At 37.8% G+C, this 23089-nt stretch overlaps 2 protein-coding genes across 2 annotated transcripts; both read left to right on the top strand.

Moving 5' to 3' along the window:
- The first annotated feature begins 6554 nt into the window (after positions 1-6554).
- Positions 6555-10579, top strand: LOC139146720 (uncharacterized). Its single transcript, XM_070717778.1, has 2 exons — positions 6555-7385; positions 9220-10579. The coding sequence occupies exons 1-2, from the start codon at positions 6661-6663 to the stop codon at positions 9590-9592; spliced, it is 1098 nt and encodes a 365-aa protein (XP_070573879.1). The 5' UTR covers positions 6555-6660; the 3' UTR covers positions 9593-10579.
- Positions 10580-12977: 2398 nt separating this feature from the next.
- On the top strand, positions 12978-16116 carry LOC139151388 (uncharacterized). The gene is made up of 2 exons (XM_070724163.1): positions 12978-13901; positions 15017-16116. Exons 1-2 carry the CDS (start codon positions 13162-13164, stop codon positions 15375-15377), a joined length of 1101 nt encoding a protein of 366 aa, XP_070580264.1. The 5' UTR covers positions 12978-13161; the 3' UTR covers positions 15378-16116.
- Positions 16117-23089: the final 6973 nt, after the last annotated feature.

Genomic DNA, 23089 nt, shown 5'->3' with positions numbered 1-23089 from the left:
TTAACTGACACATTCAAAACGCCAATATTTACACAAAAATTACCACAAGTTGGCATAGGAGTAAATTCCCCGGACATACTGAAATTACTCCAAGCCAAACAATAAGTAAGGAAAGTTTGAGCGTTGGAATGTAATGAGAAGCATAAGAAGCAAACATATTTACATAAGTCTGGGACCCACATTACATTGCACAAAATGAGCTGAGATATTAGAATTCAAATTATCGAAAAAATAACGTCTCAATATGAGATACTTGGTGATTTCAGGTTACTTGTAACAAACTGCAGTCTCTTCAGCAATATGACAATGCCTTAGGAAGCGTTCAGTTGTCAAAGCCGGGTTAACTTGAAAATTCTTCTTGCGACTCTGTAAAAATTAAGGAACCCTTTACCCAACTTATGAAACTTGTCAATGTGTCATGTGCATTGTAATGAATGAAAACTATAATTGAATTTTGGACCTGAATTTGATTATCAATACAAACAATGTAGGTCAAGGACATAGAGTTTCTGTAGTATGGGCAAATTTATCAGCTGGCGTCACGTAACTTTTCCATAAATATTTATCATGAAATATATCATAGTATCTGTATCTGAAATAGGTCTTATTTTAAGGCATTCTAACCATGTCGTAAATATAACTCAAGCCATGACATGTTAAATGTCTTTCATTTACATTTGGGTCCATGCTATGTAACGTCTCACAGCCTCCAACTAACTTCAGCCACAGCGTCTAAAGAACCTGCCATTCCCGATTGGCTGGTAAAAGCTGTTGTAAGACAAGCCTGTAGAGACTTTCCACGAAAAGAAGTCAATAAGATAGAAAACAGAGATATTCCGACCATAGTGCACAGACTTCAGACAGTGAAAACACAAAGGCACGACCATCTTTATTTCTTAGAATGTTTCTATACACTGAAACGATATTTTTTGACAGGGTGGAAATTTTTGAAAAGCAAGTGACCCCTGTACTGTCCGAACAAAGCATGACCCCCTCCCCTTGCAGTTTTCCATTTCAGATGACTCCCCCGAATTTTGCCGGCCCTCTCCAAGCTATAATAACTGAACAGTTCCTTTTATTACATGCCGCAGTGTGAGTGCAAATCAGTGCAACAAGTTGATTTCGATAGGAACATCCAGGGAGTTAGCGGGTCGTGAGAACGACGTACTGACCGGTTCCCATAGTTACCCGGTCCGGTGAAGCCCTGCAACGTTTTCGACGTCAAAGCAGATACTTAATCGAGATGTAAAATATCCGAGCGCGCACTGCTATTTTGACTTTCGTTAAAATCTGTTTGATGCTGGTCGACAATAGTAATTGTTTGAGAATGTCCTGCATGCAACTAAATGTCATATAGCGTTAACTCTGAAGAGGCATGTAATAAAAATATTATTGCCTGAATACATGGATTAATGTGCCCTCGCAGCACGAGATAATTTGCCCTCCTCGCGTCGAGCAAATTGTCACCTGCTCTCGGGCACCTAAGCCCATGTATTCAGGCAATAATATATAATCTTGTACGAAGCGCGTAAGTTGACTTGTCCGAGAACTGAAAACTGATCGACTTTAAAGGTAAACAGTCACCTATAATCTAAATATTACCATATATGGTCAAAGGGGCATTCCTTGGTATTCAAAATGCCCATGTGAGGGCGCTGTTTTTAAAAAGCGGCCATCCGCTTAAAATCTGTGATTGGCTAGATTTTCCTTTTCCCTGGTAACTGTGGCAAAATTGGAACAGGTGACAGTATACCTTTAACTCCGGTCAAAAGTTGGCACTCAGGCACACAAACACAGTTCAGAAGCAATGCACAGTAAAACCAGTGGACTATAAGGGATATTCATACCAGTTCCAAATGTTCAAACCTAAGTCAGAGTATCCGTCCAGTTAGTTTCAGAAGAATGATGTGCCACTATGATGGTAATACAGTTGCGGCGGAAACTAAGTGAGCAATATTTAGGTTTTGCCTCCACTGAAGTATTCAGACTCTGACTGCGCGATATTAGTTGTACCTACAAATGTGAATAGGTACAAGCATCAAATCATTCATTCTATAGAGCGTATATTGTCCAATTAACCAATTGTTTATCAGTTTATTTACGGATAATTGAATCACATGTGTCATGACTATGATGGTTTTTCGTTTTGATTGTTTATTATGAAAAAAATGACAAAATTTCCGTAACACTAACGACCCTGTCGATGAATTCATGGATTGTTTTGATAAAAAGTTTATAAACGATGCGTGATAGCGAGTATGTATGTGAGGTGCCACATGTATATGGACTCTACAAGGTGTGAGAGGCCACATGTATATGGACTCTACAACGTGTGAGAGGCCACATGTATACGGACTCTACAGCGTGTGGAGGAATCGCACTCAGAAAAAGTAGCTCTTTTTAAGGGTGAGGATTTAGCCGAGTAGTTTTGACACTGATATCTTTGCTAGGTGACTGGCTGCAGTATATTGTGAGTTCCAATCCCACACAGAATTTACTGAATTTCAGGAAAAATGTCGTCAAGAACTCAGTAGATTCGCAGTATAATTTTTTTTTATACGAGTACTTGGTTCTCGTACTTGTACTATAACAACCATTTAATTGAGGGAACGAGGGCAGGCAATTAATAGATATGGCCTTATGTTCTTGAGGAACAATCCGTACAGAGGTCAGATAGGGTAGCAGAGTTTAGAGTTACGTTTTCAAGCGCTTTATGTTTACTTTTTATTTCTCACACTAACTGAATCAATCAACACTGTGACTGATTTTCCTGTGATGCCATTGTAAATACCGGTGATGTCATTGTAAATACTGGTGATCAAACGAGGGTTCAAGTGTACCTAGCAGTAGTCCACTTTAACAATAAGGTTAACGCTTAGGTTTTGAAATATACCCAATGACTCGAGATCGGCGACGCCATACAAACCTAAAACATAACAGCCATCTGAGGACTTGGACACACGGTCTTTCCTGTGCGCATATTCGGACACCTTGGCTAATCGGTTAGCCCGAACTACTTTGCAATTTTCTCGACAATATTTACTACTATTACTTTCTAAAAGTTTTTCAACAAATCAAGCTTTTGGTATATCAACTTTCTTTGCTTAAATTTATGGTTTGTCTCGTCTTCTTCAGGCTTGATTTTGCCAGCTTCTTCGGTGACATGGCAATTCTAAGCCTTAAAGACGTGACATATGGACATCGAGTCAGGTTTTTACAAGATCCCTGGGATGTCTACGGCGATAACGAAGATCGCATCAGTACTTCTGATTGTTGTGCAGAGAGGACATGTTGGGGAATCGCAGAAGACGGCGAGGAAATTTGGCCCGTATGCGGCTTCCGAAGATATACGACACGTTGGAAGCGTCTGAAAAATTACCACAACTGAGGAAAGACACAGCCCTGCATTTATTACTCTTTTGAAGGCAAGGCTGTTTTCATGTTGGTCGAAGACAAGACTTACCTTCAAAATTGTCTATAATCAGGTTTTAAATGTGTAGTTTTATTGCTGTTGTCTTACATTTTAATTTTAAATGTTTCCATTAGAGGAAATTAATCCGGTAGGAATTTTAATCGATTTGGAAGCCTCGACGAAGAATATTCAATACACGAGTGTTAGTGAAATCTGAATTAATCTGGAAAATTCAGAGTCGACGTTGATGGTGCATACCAGTGTAAAGGTCTTTCCACCATAATTGTGAATCATATGTGACAAAACATTTAATTTAAACATTTTAATTTAAGTGATGGGAAATGTCATATTTGTGGTTAACATGAAACTCGTGAACACATCTTATTTGAATGTAAACATGTAGAGGGAATTTTGCCGAAGTGTATCTTATTTTGTCAGAAAATATAATATCAATAACAACACCAATATACAAGATTAACAAATGGCAATAATTGAAAATGACAACATGCAACACAAAATATTGTCTATTTATCACTTCCTTTGTGAAATACAAAATTTCGGATATAGGAAATTCAGTCAGTCTTGAAGGATACAACTTAAATGCTATACATCTTCATGTGTGAATACGAAGTCGATAATTTCATGACCAAGTTTTCAACTCTTGTTATACTTGAAGGTAAAGGGTGTGCCTTGATTGTATCCTGTAATACTATTAGTTGATTCGTATTTCTTTTCTCATCCTTCAAGTTCAATGGTTACTTTTCGCAGGTAAATCTTTGTGTTTTATGTGTTTACTTAGTATGTTTACTTTTATGTAGATTTGACTATCTGTGTCATTATTATTGAAACACTTTGTCCTTTTTTCACGATTTTAAATCAGTGTTAGGGTTGAACAATCTGATTAAAATCAGATGTAGAGAGACCTACGTTACCGTCTGTGCTTGTTCCCTGCTGTCCCGTTAGATGATAGTACTGTAGCAGTGGGCAAGGGTCAGTAGTAGTGAAGCGATCATCAGCTAAAGGAGACAGCTCAAAAAGCAACGGTGGGAACGTCGCCATCTCCACTGTTGATTTTAATCCAACGGAGGATAAAATAAAATGAAACGATAAAATTGAACTATAAAGTTCCTTTTTTCTTAAACTTGGAAATGTTTTCATCAAAATTAATCGAAACCCCCCCCCCCCGAGATTACAAGTAATCAATAAAAAATCGATGGTTTTGGCATACACTGTACGTTTAATTCGACGATGGGGTGCCGCTTGTTATCTGGCCTGCCGAGTGATGATGTCATGAGCTATAATGGTACTGAATTGAAATGCTGCCTAATAATGCACTTGGCATTGGGTCTTTCTTGCTATGTTCCTAAGTGGAGACAGTAAAGGGTATTTCAACACAAGGGCCTATTTTGAAAATGGTGGTAAATACAGGAGAAATATAAATAGTTGACTTTATGCTATTGATAACTTTTACACTAGAAAGGCTCAGAATGTAATTGTATCTTCCGCGGCTATGGTTGCCATAGGCTAGGATTTCAAGTTCAAGTAACATCTCAGAGATCGGTAATGCTGTTTGCCATAGGCTAGGATTTCAAGTTCAAGTAAACATCTCAAAGATCTGTCATGCCACTCACTAAATAGCACGCAGTGTACAACCTCTTTTCGACCAAAATTGTCTCGTGACTGCTTCGTGTTTACTTAAAACACGATTGTAACTAATTTGGGAGGATTGGATCTTCATACTTTCTAAATTTCTCAAAGGTGTTAGATGCCATATAACTAAACGTTGCGATATTACAAATTACTCATAAAAACAAGTGTATAACTTAAAAAGAAAAAATGGTGAGGTTAAATTTGCAGATTAAATCGTCATTACTTCAGCACCCAAATTTGTTCCAATGGTGTTTTAAGAAATAAAAGGTGTTGAAAACACCGTCCAATATAAACTGAAGGTCAGTTGAATATACGTGACGGAGATCCATTAAGACTTTAGGAATAATCACAACAAAGAAAGGCGCAAAACCGTTAACTCTGAATGACTTTGGTCAATAAAGCACATTCCGCTTGAGTAGATCATTCAAATTTAATCGAGATTGGCATATATTATTCTGATTGGGTTAATAATGCAGAAATAAAGACATTCATACGTGTAACGTTTGACAATTCCCATAGCGCTTTTATCTTTAAGTTCAGATTCTGATACCTAACTATTGCAGTAACATTAAAGCAGATACTGGACACACTAACTGTTTCAGATATGAAATAAGGAAGGAATCGTCCATGTTGCCGCAGGCGACTAAGGCTCCGGGATTTTTTTTTTGTTTATGCGTGTTTGTTTGTTTGTTTTTTTAAGTATGATTATTTCCACATACAATAAAGAACCAATAAAAAGTTGCATTTGTGTTCATATTTGTCAATAAAGAATCGTGTTTGTTTGTTTTCTGATAGACTGTCGTTTGCCTCTATGATCCAAAACACAATGTACTTGCTCTCTGAAAATCGTTGACCGAAGTTTCAGCATGCAATACGATAAGCAATCTTTATGGCCACGAAATATCTGTAGCTCTCACTCTGGGTTTGTGCAAAGGCTATAATAACTGTTTATCAAATTTTGGACGAAACTATGAAAATATACCCGCAATAACGAGTTTGATAGATTAAACTTTAAAAGAAAATTCTAGGAGTGATTACCTTTTCGAGCACAACGATATGGACACATAGACCTGGGTCACGTCTGTACACCTAACAGACGCTTTATGGAGACATCGGTGTAAAAGATAATTGCTGACAACGATACTCTGACTTTTGTTTTATGATTTGTATGTTGTTTAATTTGAAATACGTAGTTGATGTTTTAAAATCCAGGACATAATAAACCCATGTCAATTCTGGTCAACCGTATAAAAAATCACAACGAATAATTACAAGATGATCACAAAACGGATTCGAACAGTGACCCTTGTCGAAGGCAAACTCGCTAACTCTTTACTCTATGAAAGATTGTGGTCAATAACACACATTCTGTTTCAGTAGACCACTGCAATTCAATCGAGGGGGTGCATATTCTAGCTTGGTCAATATGACCCCTGACATAATATGCTCAGTACATCCCCTTTAGGTGACATGCATACGTGCAACGCTTGACCTTTGCCATAGCACTTTTACCTGTAAGGCAAGATCCAGACACTTCAATTCACTATAGCAGTAACACCAGACCAAAGAGTTGACAAGCTACCATTTTCCAATACGAGATGAAGCTATCATTTATCCTGCTGATCGGAGTGTTATTTTTAACACTTCTCTGTTCAATCGTCTTCTCTGTATGGCAAGTTATACTTGAGATGCAATGTTTGGACTTGAACCTACCGAACGTCAATTGTACTTACACGAATCGAAACTACACCACAGCTGTAGGAATATTGGAGCCAATTTTGTCAGCCGTGTTGGTGGTCGAGGTATTCTTGTTTTACTTTGTGTGTTGTCCGTCTGAAAATGAAAATGGCAGTTATTGGACCTGGTGTACAAATGATCATACCAACTGGCAGAACGTTCTCTTGGAGAACTGGTGTATGAAGCGACTTTTACCTACGATGTTTGCCATTGTTTACTTTATACTTGTGTATATGGGAAATCTTGTATCCTCTGAGACAGGTCCATACCGCTACATATCATTGATATTTGGAATTACTTCGTGGTTTTTGCTCCTCACCGTATCGAATGAAAATGGTTCATTGTCATGTGTATGGAAAAAATCTCCGGATCGTCAGACGTCTGGACTGTCAGCGAGAGCAAAACATTCAATGGAAGCATTGTCATTTGTTTTGTTTCTGTTCGCCTGTCTGACCAATCTAGTGGAATTTATGGTGTTTACTGTCTACATCACGAAGACCTTAACACCACTGAATGTTCCCACAGAACACAAACGTGCACTGAATGCCTTGGACTTCCTGGGAATGACTGTCGTAATCGCTTTGAGGTGAGTAATTTGATTCCGGTCTCGACTCAATAAGTATGTCATTGCCAGAGACATTTACATCAAAATGCACATGTTGACAAAACAATATTAAAGCAAATCGATACAGAGACACTCTCGATGAATACTCCTAATGCTACGTATGTAACGCTAATAATAGTGTCATATTAGTACAGTTTTATCCACGGAAAGTCATATTATATAATGGATATACTGATTGTGAAGTGAAACCCTAAAAGTTGATATTAATAGAAAATGGCGGGAAACACCATTGCTGACCGTTAGACCTGCCACTTATTTCGAAAGCAAATGATTTATAATAGTTTTATTTGGAAAGGCACTGACAATAAAGTAAACTCGTCACCATTAAACGTTACAGTCCCTCTTATGCCTTCAAATGAAAAACTTTGTGGGTTATTGACAAGTTATTCCGTAGTCAGGCTGATAATAGGTTGGGCATTCATCATACCTAATTATACCATACAGAGATAGTAAAGGGTGCAACTTATTTATTATACTTCCTCACTGGCATTCAAAGATTACAAGATTGAACATAGACACCCAAAAATAATAAAACAACTATACTGCAAGAGAAAACCCCTTTGTACCACAGTTGAGCAATACATACAAAGTCAAGACTAAAACAGAAGCCAGTAAATGGTTAAGACAAACAGGTGTCGAACACCTCTAGCATCGTCCCACCATACATCAAAAATGGAAAAAAATGTAAGGAAAACGACAAACAGAAAAAATGATCATCAAACATTCACATGATAAAAAAAGAGAAAATGTCAGATAAAATCTCACACAGGAGCAAATTACGTTGGATAGCAACTGTGTCAGCGACATGTTGTTATCCATGTACAAGTGTCAGTGGAACTGAAATGATTTTAAATTTCTGCAGATAAAACAAATTCACATTTGTTTTAAAAAGAGATAGACTCTCTGAAGATCTGATGTGTGAATCCAAGTGGTTCCATAAGGGAACAATTCTGTTAAAATAAGAATGTGTAAATGAAACTGTGTGGCAGGAATGAGATTTGAGTTTTAAATACTCGTTACTAGATCTCGTACTGGGATAATTTGAAGTGGAACTATAAAAAGATACAAAGTCATCCAAATTTAGATCACAAAAATCATTGAAACACTTATAGAAAAAATACTAGATCTGCTATTTCTCTTCTGTATGTTAGAGGCAGAAGATTAAGTTTAAAAAGCCTGTGTTTGTAATCTAAATCCGTGTAGTGAAGGATATACTGAGTAGCCCTTCGTTGAACCCCTTCCAAAGCCTTATATTCTGCTTAGATGTACCCGACCACAGACAACTACAATATTCTAAGCCACTCCTAATTAGGGTTGAATACAAAGTCTTACTGGCATTCTGCGGAGCATCAAAGCCCAAACTCGATTCAGGCTGGCGTTTTTTGGAGTTTAAGATTTAATTTTTATCCATCAAACTTCATAAATCAATCTAGTGAATCTTTCCCTTTTTCTGCTGTAATTTAATTGGAAATACTGGTCATGGAATAAGATCATACCAAGCAGTAATCTACTCTCACAACCAAATAATGTTTGTGTGTGAGCTATTGCCAAGGGCTCAAGACCGATATCGATCTCCACAAACCTAATACAGACAAACAAAAACAAAGCAGTCATCATTAGATACTTGCCCTTTCCGGTGCGCACATTTGTGGACCCTCGGCTGACCGACTACTCCGAACCAACCTGTAATTTCACAATATTACAGTTACCATCATATGGATTTGCACTATGAACAACTTCATTCAATTTCTCCGTTTATATATACTTATTTACATACTTGTCTCATCTTCTTCAGACTTGACTTTGCCAGCTTCTTCGGTGACATGGCAATTCTAAGTCTAAAAGACGTAGGATACGGGCATCGGGTCAAGTTTTTACAAGATCCTTGGGATGAACGCGGAAATCAGAATAGAGCTGCCAATACTAGTGCAGAGGGAACAAATTCGGAAAACGTCGAAGATTGTGGTGATAGTCAGCCAAATGGCTCTTCTGAGACTCCGTCATCACAGGGCGAACAGCAGGAAAATAGTCGGACACAGAATTTGGAGGATAACCCAGTGAGAGACAGGGATTGGTGTCATGCTGCTGCCACCGAAACTTCACCATTACTGAAAAACGGACCTAGGAGAACTTATTCCTCGAATTCGAAAAATTCAGACATCATTTGACATTTTGAAAATTAACTTGAGAAACAATACCTAAAATAATCAGAACTTTGTCACCAGTTTGTTAACTTTCATTTCGGTAGGAGTGGGAATACAACTTCAAATTAGGACGTTTTGGCCTATGTACTTGATTTCTAGTGTTTTCCATATCTTGTTCATTTGAAAGATTTCCCATAGTGTTTAACGGGAAATTTATCAATAGGAATTTCAACCGGTTTGAAGCTTTGGCTAAGAATATTACCCCTGGCAACATGCAAACCAAATTTCAAAGCAATCAGATGAGCGATTTCAGCGGAAATGATATTTTGACTAAAAATGGGGGGAAATGCTCCAAAAATACAAATTTGAAAATTTCGCCAAATTTGAAGACACTCAACTAAGGTTACCTCTTGGTACATGCATACCAATTTCAAACAATCAGAAAGGTTAATTCAGAAATGTGAAAAATTGCCCCAAAAATACAAATATGACAATTTCACCCCTATTTTAATAAATCCGACAGAAGACAACCCAAGGAATAAGAGAATACAGTTTCAAAACAATCCAACGATCACTTTGAGAGAAAAATGATTTTTTGACCAAAAATGCAAAAAGTTGGCCAAAAAATACAAAGATGAAACTTTTACCACAAATTTGAACAACTCATACAGAGGCCAATCCTAGGATCATACATATCAAGTTTCAAGGCAATGGGACAAGTGATTTCAGAGAAGATATTTTGACCAAAATGGGAAGAATTCTCAAAAATACAGCTATCAAAGTTTCGCCACAATTTGAACAAATCTAACTATAATCACCATAACAAAGCTGCCTACAAAGTTTCAACCAAATCTGGCATGTGGTTGCAGAATTTTAGCAATTTGCCGGATTTTCCCTGTTTTCACTTCATTTGCATATTTTTGACACTGACACGTTCATTTAAAAAATTCATATCTACACTCGTGGGTGCAACTGTACAACAAAATACTAAGATGCTGCATACATACATACATACATACATACATACATAATACATACATACGTACGTACGTACGTACGTACGTACGTACATACATACATACATACATACATACATACATACATACATACATACATACATACATACATACATACATACATACATACATACATACATACGCCGCCAACCTACCACGTAAGCTCTCTTTGGTATACTAGTTTTTACATATGTACCAAATGTGAGCTAAAAACTATATTTTCACATCTATATCTATCAAGGATTTAATTTGACGTTAAGGTGTCGTTTGTTATTTTTCTGCCGAGTGATGGCGACATACAGGTGTACACGGGATCTAATTGCAATATCACAATGCGTATGACACTTTTTTCTCGCTATATTCCTCAATGTAGAGAGTAAGGGCACTACAACATAGGGCTTATTGTGAAAAAGTAGTAAATAAACGAGAGAGACAAGTGATTGACTTTTTTATTGATAACTTTAATTAACGACAGACTCTGAATGTCTGGCAGCAATTGCTCTTCAGTTGCCTTATTTATAAGTGGGTGGATTTCGGGTTCAGCCAAACATCTCAGCCATAGGTAATACTAAACACACGGTACCTTGTAGTGTTGTTAAGGGGCCTGGATAATTAAAACATGCGCACGGTGAACGAAACTAAGAGCGTTTGGCCTCAACCCCCCTTCACATCCCCCCCCCCCCCCAACGAAAGTTTGGAAGTGCGAAACTTCAACCAAGCTTCATTCTGTATCTGCATCCAACAATCAGTAATTACGTCGCTATGAAATCACGCATACTCTACCGACCGTCCCCCCTGCATATCCCTCTAAAATCAATCTCTGTTCAGCGCCAACTCAACAATGAAGCAACCAATAGAATAAAATGAAACTGTGTATCCAAAATGATTGTTACGATATTATACTCGTGCACTGATCATCACAAGTATGTCAGAAGAATGCTGGTATGGCATTGGTCAGGTGCAGCCAACGAACAATGCACTTTTAAAGGGGTCCTTACTATGATAAGATATATTGTGTATGGCAAGCAATGTGACTGACTAATTTTAAGTCAAGAGGGTAATTAAATTAGCTGTTCATAATTTGCCCTCCCACCAAAAATTTTTCGACCTACCCTCCCGCACTCAAACTTCATTTTTACCCACTCCCCATTTATTTTTGCCTGTTTCCCCTCCCCACTGTAATTTTTTTTAAGCTCCCCTGCCCTGTGGCGAAAAACACTTGCCGATTTCCTCTCCCAAGGAAAAAATCCTCCTCAAAATTTTGTCATTCCATTTCGCCTGCAGACATGAAAAGTTATAAGTACTTGCCCTGTGTCCCAATCCCCGGAAACACCATGGCTCAACTTCCCCTGTCATTGTTTTAAAAGTAGCTTTCCCTCTCCTCGTTTTTCGCCAAGCCCTGTTCCCAGGACAATTAACCGATATAGTGCCCTGCCCTACAAAAAAAACCCTAAAATTTGCTCCCCTGCCACCTAAAAACATGTCCCCTGCCCGAGCAAAATTAAAATTTCCCCTGCCCTCAGAAATTGCTCCTGGAACAGCTTTTTCGATGAACAGCTCCGTTGGCTGCACCTGATTGGTGCCGTACTGGCTTGGTACACGCTAAACAATGTAGCGCGATATTTTGATATACAGAAAAACGTGGGGCGAGATGTTGCGAAAGGAAAACTTGTAGTGCGATTTTTGCGCACGGTGATAGAAATACTGCCAAACCCCCTCCCCTTTACACACAGAAGTTGCGTTTACTGTGCGCGTTTTAATTATCCACGCCCCAAGGTCAACTTGTTTTTGACCAGAAAGGTCTCGTGACTGCTTCGTGTTTACTTAAGAAAATGAATGCGTTCACTGTAAACTGACGCTCAGTTGCAATGCGTGACGTACATGTAGATCCATTCAGACTTTAATAGTTGTATTGAGGCCTTCGAGATCAATACCCTGGTTTTATCCACAGGCGCTCCTTTAGTTGTGAAGTCTGCTACGTAGATCGATAGAACGATCCGAAAATCGATCTACTTAGCAAGCTACCAAGCTAAGGAGTGCCTGTGGTTTCATCACATGAAGACAAATACAGAAAAATGTTCGCCATAAATGTCAAAAATAGACACGTAAAATAACTCTCTTAAAATCATTGACTGGAATACTGAGACGAAGCAATCCGATACACAGCAACAATTTTCAATACTCAGTGGACCTTGTAAAGCCAACGATCATGTCATTTGTGATTACCGACGACGTACTAAAATTTAGGAATAATTACGAGATGATCAGAAAGCGGATTCCGACAGCGACTCCAGAAGTTCAACAAACCCTTGACTTAATTAAGGATTGTGGTCAATTACACGCACTCCGCTAGAGTAGACCATTGAAATTTAAATACGAGATGTTCACAATCAGATTGGGTCAATATGACCCCTGACATGCCTTACAACTCCCCCTTTCGCGACATACATACGCGGACTACGTGCCATTACTATTGTTGAATCAGTTTTACCTGCAAGGCCAGATCCAGATACTTCCATTGACTACTGCAGTAACACTGGAACAGATACTGGACAAACTGACTGTGTCAAATACGAAATGAAGAAGGAATCGTCTCTGTTGATGGTTGGAGTGTTGTTGTTTTTAACGCTACTCTGTTCCATTGCATTCTCTGTATGGCAAGTCATTCTTGAGGCCAAATGTTTGGATTTGGACCTGTCTAACGTTAACTGTACCTACACAAATCGTAACTACACCACAGCTGTAGGAATAATCGAACCAATTTTGTCAGCCGTGTTGGTGGTAGAGGTATTTTTGTTCTACTTTGTGAGTCGTCTGTCTGAAACCGTGAATGGCGCTCGTCGGATCTGGTGTATACGTAATTGTACCTATTGGTACAACGTGCTCAAAGAAAACTGGTGCATGAAGCGATTTTTACCCACCGTGTTTGCAATCGTTTACTTTGCACTTGTATATGCGGGAAATCTAGTATCATTTGACACGGGTCCATACCGTTACATATCATTGATATTTGGAATTACTTCGTGGTTTTTGCTACTCACAGTATCAAATCAAACTGGTTCATTGTCATGTGTATGTAAGGAGGTCAAAGGTCGTCAGAGTTCGCAAGGGTCAGCGAGGGAGAAAATTGAAATGTTTGCCGTGAGAGCACTGTCTTTCTTATTGTTTCTGTTTGCCTGCCTGACCAACCTACTAGAATTCATGGTGTTTACTGTCTACATCACAAAGACCATAACGCCACTGCATGTTCCAACAAAACATGAACGTGTCCTGAATGCCGCTGACTTCCTTGGAATGACTGTGATAATCGCCTTGAGGTTAGTAAGAAACTTTTTACCGGAAAAAATCTCTAATTGATCATGCATTACAGTTATCAGTACACTGCAAAACAAAATAAGTGTTCGGATAAGTGGTTGTCATTTCTGTTCTAGGCGAAGAAAATGTCTACAGTTGGTTAACAAATACAGTCCGCAGCTTCGATAAACAAAACAACAGAGAAAATTTAAATATTTATGAATTTCAGTGGAATGCTGTTTACCCGACACATTGAAAGTGCCCATGAGTACAAAAAGTGTCGCAAGTTGGCCTAATGTCAAAGCTTTGAAATATCGGACTACGACTTGTGCTTGATTTAGTTGAACCTGGAAATATGAATAGGTAGAAGTACCTAATCTCACACTTTATAGCACGTCTACAGTCCAATCAGTAATTTGTTTATGTTTATTCCTGAATAAACGAATCATGATGTATCCAGCTGTATTGGTTTTCATTTTTCCGTGTGAGTTTGCATTGTTCATAATAAAAAGAGTTATGTTGTTTCCATAACCAATACAGCCTTGTCTAGTAAGTCGGGTTTTTTTTTGATACCCAAAACTCGCCAAACTTGCAGCATAAATACGTTGTAGTACGAGTATTTGGTCCTCGTACAAGCATTTCATGAAAAAGGTACCGGTTAGGGCAGGTATTTAACAGATATGGGATGATGTCTAGGAACCATCCATACGGTGGTAGGAAGGGGACGCACAGTTTAGGCTTACATTTTCCGCCGCTGTATATTTACTTTTTATTTATCATTATCATAATAACTGAATCAATCAATAGAGTGATTGATTTTCTTGCGATGCCACTGTAAATACCGGTGATCAAACGAGGTCGTAAACCCTGCAGTAGTTGTCTCTCACAACAAGTTAACGCTTAGATTGTTGAAAAATAGCCCGAGACACAAGACCTGCGCCGCCATACAAACATAACAGCTATCTGAAGACTTGGACACACAGTCTATCCCCCGCGCATAATCGGACATCTTCCTCGGCAATTTTCTCGATAATATTTACCAATATTTTCTGAATGAAAATATATCAATAAAGAAAGCTGTGCGGTACTTTAATTTTTTCCACCATAATTCGTGACTTTCTTGTCTCGTCTTCTTCAGGCTTGACTTTGCCAGCTTCTTCGGTGACATGGCAATTCTAAGCCTTAAAGACGTGAAATACGGACGTCGAGGCAGGTTTTTACAAGATCCCTGGGATGACTACGGCAATAACAAAGATCACATCGATATTTCTGATATTGATTCTGGGAGGAGACGTTTGGGAAGTTCCGAAGAGGGTGACGAAATTCGGCCCGATGGATCTTCCGGGCCATCACAGAGAAGAGATCGGAGAGTTAACTACGCTCTAGAGGATAACACGGCGAGAAACACAGATCAGGATTATGATACTCCTTCCGAAAAATCACCATTACTTGGGAAAGGACCTCAAGGAAATTATTCGATAAACTCAAACGTCATTTGACTCGTGAAATATTAACTCGAGAAACAAAACCTAGAGGCCAGGTCTTCATTTGTTACTCCTTTGACAGCAAAGCTGTTTTCATTTTGGTCGAAGACATGGCCCAGCTTCGTCTTCTATAATCAGATTCTGAATTGTAGTTGCATTGCTGTTTTCTTCAATTTGGATTTGAAAGGTTTCCATATGCATTGGACGGGAAGTTAATCGGATAGGAATTTATTTCGATTTTGGAACTTTGACGAAGAACAGTCAGGACACTAGTGTTAGTGAAGTACGAAATAAGCAAGAAAATTCAGAGTCGACGTTGATGGCGCATAGTAGTCATGTCGTGAATCACCGGAAGCGTAGCCAAACTATTTCATTTAAGTGATAGGATATGTCATCTTTAGGCCAAGATTAAGTCTTTTACCAATCTTATTGAATGTAATATATGAAAAAATTGACAAGTATATCTTTCTTATAACAACAATAAAAACAGATTAGCAATCGCAGAAATTGACAATGATAAGACACTAACACCAGATTGTGAAATAACTGATTTAGAAATAGGAGATTCAGTTACTCTAGATGGGATAAAAGGTTACCCTTCAATCCTATGTTATGTAACTTAAAAGGGGATCACTTCCTTGTTTACAAACAATGTATTTCGGTCATGATGTATAGATGTATCACGTCAACAGAGCTGCAACATTTAAATTTTAAGATGTACGTTATAATAAATATGTGTTTTAATTTTCCTCAATCGCCAACGTGCATTGGATGTAGTGTTAAGTTGGTAGTATGGATCCCATACGATTTGCAGATCACCCATTTCATGGGTGAATGCTTTGTACTTTATTTACAAGACAATAGACAAAGGCGATGATTTTGTGACAAAGTTTTCAAGCCTTGTGAGACATTAAAGTAAACAATGCGCCTTGAACACATAGTTTAATGATATTATTTTATCGGTATTTCTTTTCTCATCTTCCATGTTAAATGGTTACTTCTCAGATATTCCTTTTGCTGTGCTTGTATATGTTTACTTAACATGATCACAGTCATGAATATTTGACTGTCTGTGTCATTATTCTTAAATACATCGACATTGTGAACTCAAGCATTGTGAGGGTTGGATTCAAATCAGATGTAGACAGATGGCGTCGTTTCGTAAGCTTGTAGTGGCCTCCCTTATATAGCAGTTGTTTAACTGTAGTGAGGCGATCAGTTAACAGGAGCAACAGAAAAAAAGCACCGGTGGACACGTGGCCATCTCTTTATCTGATTTTAATCAGAGAGAGGTTTGAACTTGACTTGCGACTCGTTTGCAATAGCAAGAGAACCAAGATTGTATATATATATATATATATATATATATATATATATATATATATATATATATATATATATATATATATATATTTATGTATGACATGACCCAAGATAATCAATATATATATATATATATATATATATATATATATATATATATATATATATATATATATATATATATATATATATATATATATATATGTGGGATAATTCGATGGTGGAGTAATGTCGGTGTGATCTGCAAATGTAAGCTCATCTGCTTTCCTTTTTAAGTTATAAACTTGTTTTTATGAGTAATTTGTAATATTACAACATTCAGCTATTCTATAACACTTTTTAGGACTTGTGTTGCTGTATAATACTATGTATACAGTGTACTGGTTAACTATACTCTCCCCAACCACTAAACATTGTTCTCAAACCTGGTCTGAATAATATCACTTTGAAATTGGTTTATGTGGGCAAAAATGCTATAACTTGCTATGGTCAAAACATCGCAATATGACAAAACTGATCTAATAATTAGTCAAGGTTAAACATTACCAGACCAATTAATATTTACAACATTAAGTTGAACTATCCTTAACCACTAAAAGTAAGTAGTGGTATTCAAATTGGGTAAGAGCTCGGAGTAATTGACAAAAGTAATAGTACTATCGGTAGTTTGAACTTTTACAACAAATCAAAATGTCTGAGTATCAGAACTTTTCACTGAGTGAGACCGAATTGGATACCTTTGGATGTATACATCACCAATCACCTACCAATCAACACAGCATAAAGAAACAGAAAGCGGGTGACATCTGAATTTCTAACACCGGTAGAATAAGAATTAGTTAGTGCACTATAGCAAATTCAAATATGGTTGATCAGATGACGAGAACGAACTCACAATGTGAACATGGCGAAGTAGTGAAGTATGAAGTTATCACACACTACCTCTGAGGGTCAACCAAAGAGATTTACCCACGACATCAGCCTGTTAGGCTACGCTTTACATTTGAAGCCGAAAATTACAAAAAAGCAGCGATGTTCATTGATGAAGGCACGTCATTCGATAACAAATGTCTTATTTATATCATTATTCGAATTATCAATGATATTGTGTACAGAGTATCAGATGCTTGACTAATTGAATGATTTTGAAAATGATAATATCCCGAAATATCAAAATACCAGTGGGTTAATAAACACACAAAGTATGGAACATTTATCGGTACTGAACGACTGGGAAAATGTCACAAAGTCTTACAGCCACAAACTGATGACGTCACAACTACCGACAAGACAAAACTCTCTGGCCCTGTGACGACAGGACAAAATTCTCTGGCCCTGTGACGACAAGACAAAACTCTGTGGCGCTGTGACGACAGGATAAAACTCTCTGGCGCTGTGACGACAAGACAAATCTCTCTGGCCCTGTGACGACAGTCCCGATTACTTGCGTACTCGTTAATGCACAAAATAATCAGTTTATGGTAGTATTATTTCTGACATGTCACCAACAACTGCTCAGCGCAAAATATTCTTGGATCGTTACACGTTTTGTTATCTCAAGCTCATTGGTGATATTTGTTACAATATAGCTTCACTGGCGTTAAAAGGCATAAACTTAACCATGCTTTGAATCTGTTACTGAAACACCTACTGATTTGAAATCATTGTGTATCGGTGAAAACAAAGACAATCCATTTTCAGAGAATCAAATATTTTCTAAGAGTGTAGATAGCAGAGCACTGTGACATCAAAACTGGTCCAATAATCATATCCATACAAGGTAAAACACGATCAGGTCCTTGAGACATTTATTGCTCACATCATTAAAGCTCCATAAGGTGTATCTTTTGGCTGTTTTTTCAGAACTTTTGTTTGTGGTTTCCCTACACTTTCTGCATTGAGTCCCTAAACTGTAATTCAATGCCAAGTTTTTAGCATATCAACACAACCTATAAGAGTATAATCCTCATTGTTTTTGTTGAAAATTGTATTTAAGTCCGGACTAGAATTAATTTATAAACAGTTATAAAAAATGATCACTATACACACATATAAGCTGTGTTGACAAAAACGATACTCGAAATTTCAGCATGACAGACGGATTAGGGTGAGACACAGTTGTTGATATACAGAAGCAGAATACTAAAAAACTTGCCACAAGTTACAGCTTATGTCCCTTTAAATATGAAGTACAGTTATGACTTCCAAAAACTATATTTGAAATGTGTCACTGGTTCACTTGATCAGGAGGGTCTTGACCAATTTCAAAACGACACTCAGAAATATGTTTTGTTAATTCCTTCTATGATCTCACATGGAGTGTGACCCTGGTACAACACTGTCAAAAGTTATCTACGTATATGCTGTCTAGGTACAAACTGCAGGAAATGATAATCGTTTCTCAGTTTGTACAGGTAACTGCTATTCCCCTCACATGTATATATGTGCAGATGTTAGATTGGAAATTCAGGTAGTATTGGTTTAGTGCGGCATAGATTTCAGGGCTTTCGGGTAAAATTTCAAAGGCGATGCAATCAGTACCTCTCAACGACGCCTTGTAAGTTACCAATGGTCAAAATTTAAGATAGGACTTTGTTTTACTGCGTAATCTTAGGTGCGCATCATTCGTAACAGATCAATATGACGCCCGACATCTCCTGTTTGTCATCAAAAATATTTCAAATGAATAAACATTCCCTCTTGGCGACATATGCAACCTTTGACCGTTGTCATGGCAGTCTTACCGAAGACATCGACAACACGTGAACGCAGGAACACTGGTTCAGATAATAAACAAACTACTCCTGTCAAATACGAAATGGAGAAGCGATCGTTCGTGCCGCTGGTTAAAGTGCTGCTGTTCTTAACGTTGCTCTGTTCAATCGTCTTCTCTGTATGGCAAGTTATACTTGAGGTGGAATGTTTGGACTTGGACCTACCTGACGTCAATTGTACTTACACAAATCGAAACTACGCCACGGCTGTAGGAATATTGGAACCAATTTTGTCGGCAGTGTTGGTAATAGAGGTATTCTTGTTCTACTTTCTATGTTACTCGCCTGGGGATGGAACTAGCATAAATGGTAACAGGGAGCCTTACAATGTGCTCCTAGAGAACTGGTGTATGAAAAGATTCTTACCAACGATGATGGCAATTGTTTACTTTGCACTTGTCTATACGGGAAATCTAGTGTCATTTGACACAGGTCCATATCGCTACATATCATTGATATTTGGAATTGCTGCGTGGTTTTTGCTCCTCACGCTATCGAATGAATATGGTTCATTGTCATGTGTATGGAAGAAGACTCAAGATCGTCAGACGTCAGAACTGTCAACGAGGGAAAAAATTACGAAGCTTTCTGTGGAAGCTTTGTCGTTTACACTTTTTCTGTTCGCTTGCCTGACCAATCTACTGGAATTTATGGTGTTCACTGTCTACATCACGAAGACGATAACAACGATGAATGTTCCCACAGAACACAAACGTGTTCTGAATGCCTTAGACTTCCTGGGAATGACTGTGATAATCGCTTTGAGGTGAGTAACTAGAAAACTACTATAAAGGAATTTTTAGATCCTGATCGCAAAAATTATGTCCTCCGGAAAGACAAAGGCACTTTTCACAGAGAAGCATACATCGAAAGTGCAATAAACGAAAAAGATATTCCACAATAAACAATTGTATATATTACTGTCTTGCTACAGGTAACCAGACTTTATAACAGCTCTGCTGATTGTTACACGAGATTCTTTAAGGCTGAATATAAATGAGGACAAAACTGTTGCCACCTTTTTCGACCTTTTTGAACATGTCTCGACAGAAAATAATCTATTGTTATTTTAGCTTGACAACCGCTAATCATTGAATAGATGTGCTATTATAAATCATTACACGGTGTACCAACGCAACTATGACTAACCATTGTCGATTGTTGACAAAGCTATGTTAAGCCTGCACTATATTAGGGAGCGTTCACATGCTGTGGCCGGTGGCTAGACCGGCAAATTCTATTCCAGCCTCTGTCAAAATCATTGAACCACATAGTGACGAAAGTTTATTGCTCTTCTTTGAAATGGTCACACTTTCATGAATCCAGTTGTTCGTGTAGCTATTGCAAGGGTAAATTTAAATGAATTACCAGTATTTTGTTATTGTGCTGTTTATTGCTCTTCTTTGAAATGGTCACACTTTCATGAATCCAGTTGTTCGTGTAGCTATTGCAAGGGTAAATTTAAATGAATTACCAGTATTTTGTTATTGTGCTGTTTATTGCTCTTCTTTGAAATGGTCACACTTTCATGAATCCAGTTGTTCGTGTAGCTATTGCAAGGGTAAATTTAAATGAATTACCAGTATTTTGTTATTGTGCTGTTTATTGCTCTTCTTTGAAATGGTCACACTTTCATGAATCCAGTTGTTCGTGTAGCTATTGCAAGGGTAAATTTAAATGAATTACCAGTATTTTGTTATTGTGCTGTTTATTGCTCTTCTTTGAAATGGTCACACTTTCATGAATCCAGTTGTTCGTGTAGCTATTGCAAGGGTAAATTTAAATGAATTACCAGTATTTTGTTATTGTGCTGTTTACATATACGTGGGAATGGGCAGTACAATATTTGTCTTGACATCTGTTTGTGTAAAGTTCCAAATTATACTAAATTTTTATGAATGACCACTGTCGGCACATGAAAATGGATTTGTGTTGATAATTATATTTGCGAAACAGAGCCCCTCCCCTTTCAAGGTCTCTGCTCTTCTTCAAAATCTGACAGTGAAATGATGTGTTCTGGGCATTTGAAAAGTTCTTCGTTATACTTGGGCTGCCGCTGTCAGTGTTTTCATTATGGTAGAATCATTTTCTTTAGGTAGGCCTAATACATCTCTGACTCTGATCTGTCACTCACGGTGAATGTCATTGCTTTCTCAGACAAACGTTTTCTCTCTGTCTTCTATATTTTCGTTCATACCTCAGTACATTGTATACATGCACATGTAATTGCTTGAAGTATTTCTTCCGAGTTCCCTTTGGTCTAATATTCCGACCGTATTCACTGAATTCTATACTCAATTGACAAAAGCGATTATTTGTCGGCGAAAATTTACATTTTCATGTGATTAATCTTCCTGAGGACCAAACTACAATTTGAATAATACTGCGAAAATTACTATAATGTATTACTACGACGAGGTCATGAAAATTGCTGATTACACAGGCCTTAGAATCATAACTATTGCCACTTGAAGGAAGAAATGAAAATACCATAGAGTTTTTGATACGGACACAATATTCCAGCCATGTCCAAATTTTAAGATCCTTATTTTAGGGGCTTTCTCTTATCACTTCTTCCTGCAACACATTACATATGCTTCAGGCAAAGCAAACGAATAACCTGTTTCTCCGAATCGTCACTTTTATTTTTGCCGATTTAGGACAAGTTTTGGAAATATCGTAAGCTTGCAGCAAACATTTCAGCATTGCTCTCTATCGTTTTATTTTAGGCACTATTATTTTGCCTCTTTCCGAGCATTCATCAATTCTATGACAGTATTCTACAGTCTATGATCCCATAACAGTTTTATGTACCACAAACTGTGACCTCCATGGGTCGAATGGATACGACTTAATACAGTGCAGCTGTTTTATTTGAAGCATACTATTTCTATTAAAGTGTGGAAAGTGTCTTAATTGTCAGTATACAAATCACTGAGATAACAGTACAGTATTGTCTGACTGTTGTGTAAAATATGCCGTGAACTGGTGAAGAGGTCAAAACGTAAAGTCAAAGATAAAGAGAAAAGGCTAAAGAAATATACCCTACCCCAGGAAAGTTTAAATGACAATATCAAATGATATACTATACACTTTTCAGCACTTTTGTCGGTTCTGTATCATAGCATTTCCTTTTCCAACTGAAGCATATTGAACTACTCGGCATTTACTTTGTGACCACTGTCTGTATTTGCACTATGCATCATAATACCCACTCTAATATCACTCTATCCTAATAACAGTTACCGTAACATATTAGTCGTGATACTGCACGGTAAACATCCAGATACGCAAGTCAAATGACACTTGTCTTGGGCTGTTCCGAACTACAAGTGAATGTCACACATGGCACTCATCCTTACCCATCCTCGCAGTTTTTAAATTTCAGACCCCTCCCCTCCAGCCCGCCGGATTTTGCCGTCCCCTGACTGGAGCCTGGTCGTAATAATTGCTCGTTCCCTCAGTGAGTGAAAAATTATACAGTGCCTACAATTGTAATAATATAAAGTGTCTGAAAATAGGCGAAGTAATGACAAAATAGAAGAAATATTATCATCCTAAGCAAATTCTCTGGTTTATAGTCACAGCAGCTGTAGCTTGAAGTAAGAATCTGAGAAGCAACATATTCGT

The sequence above is a fragment of the Ptychodera flava genome, chromosome 2, assembly GCF_041260155.1.
Source record: "Ptychodera flava strain L36383 chromosome 2, AS_Pfla_20210202, whole genome shotgun sequence".
Classification (NCBI taxonomy): Eukaryota; Metazoa; Hemichordata; class Enteropneusta; family Ptychoderidae; genus Ptychodera; species Ptychodera flava.
The sequence above is the reverse complement of the archived record's forward strand: the minus strand, read 5'-3'. Positions and strand labels throughout refer to the sequence as shown.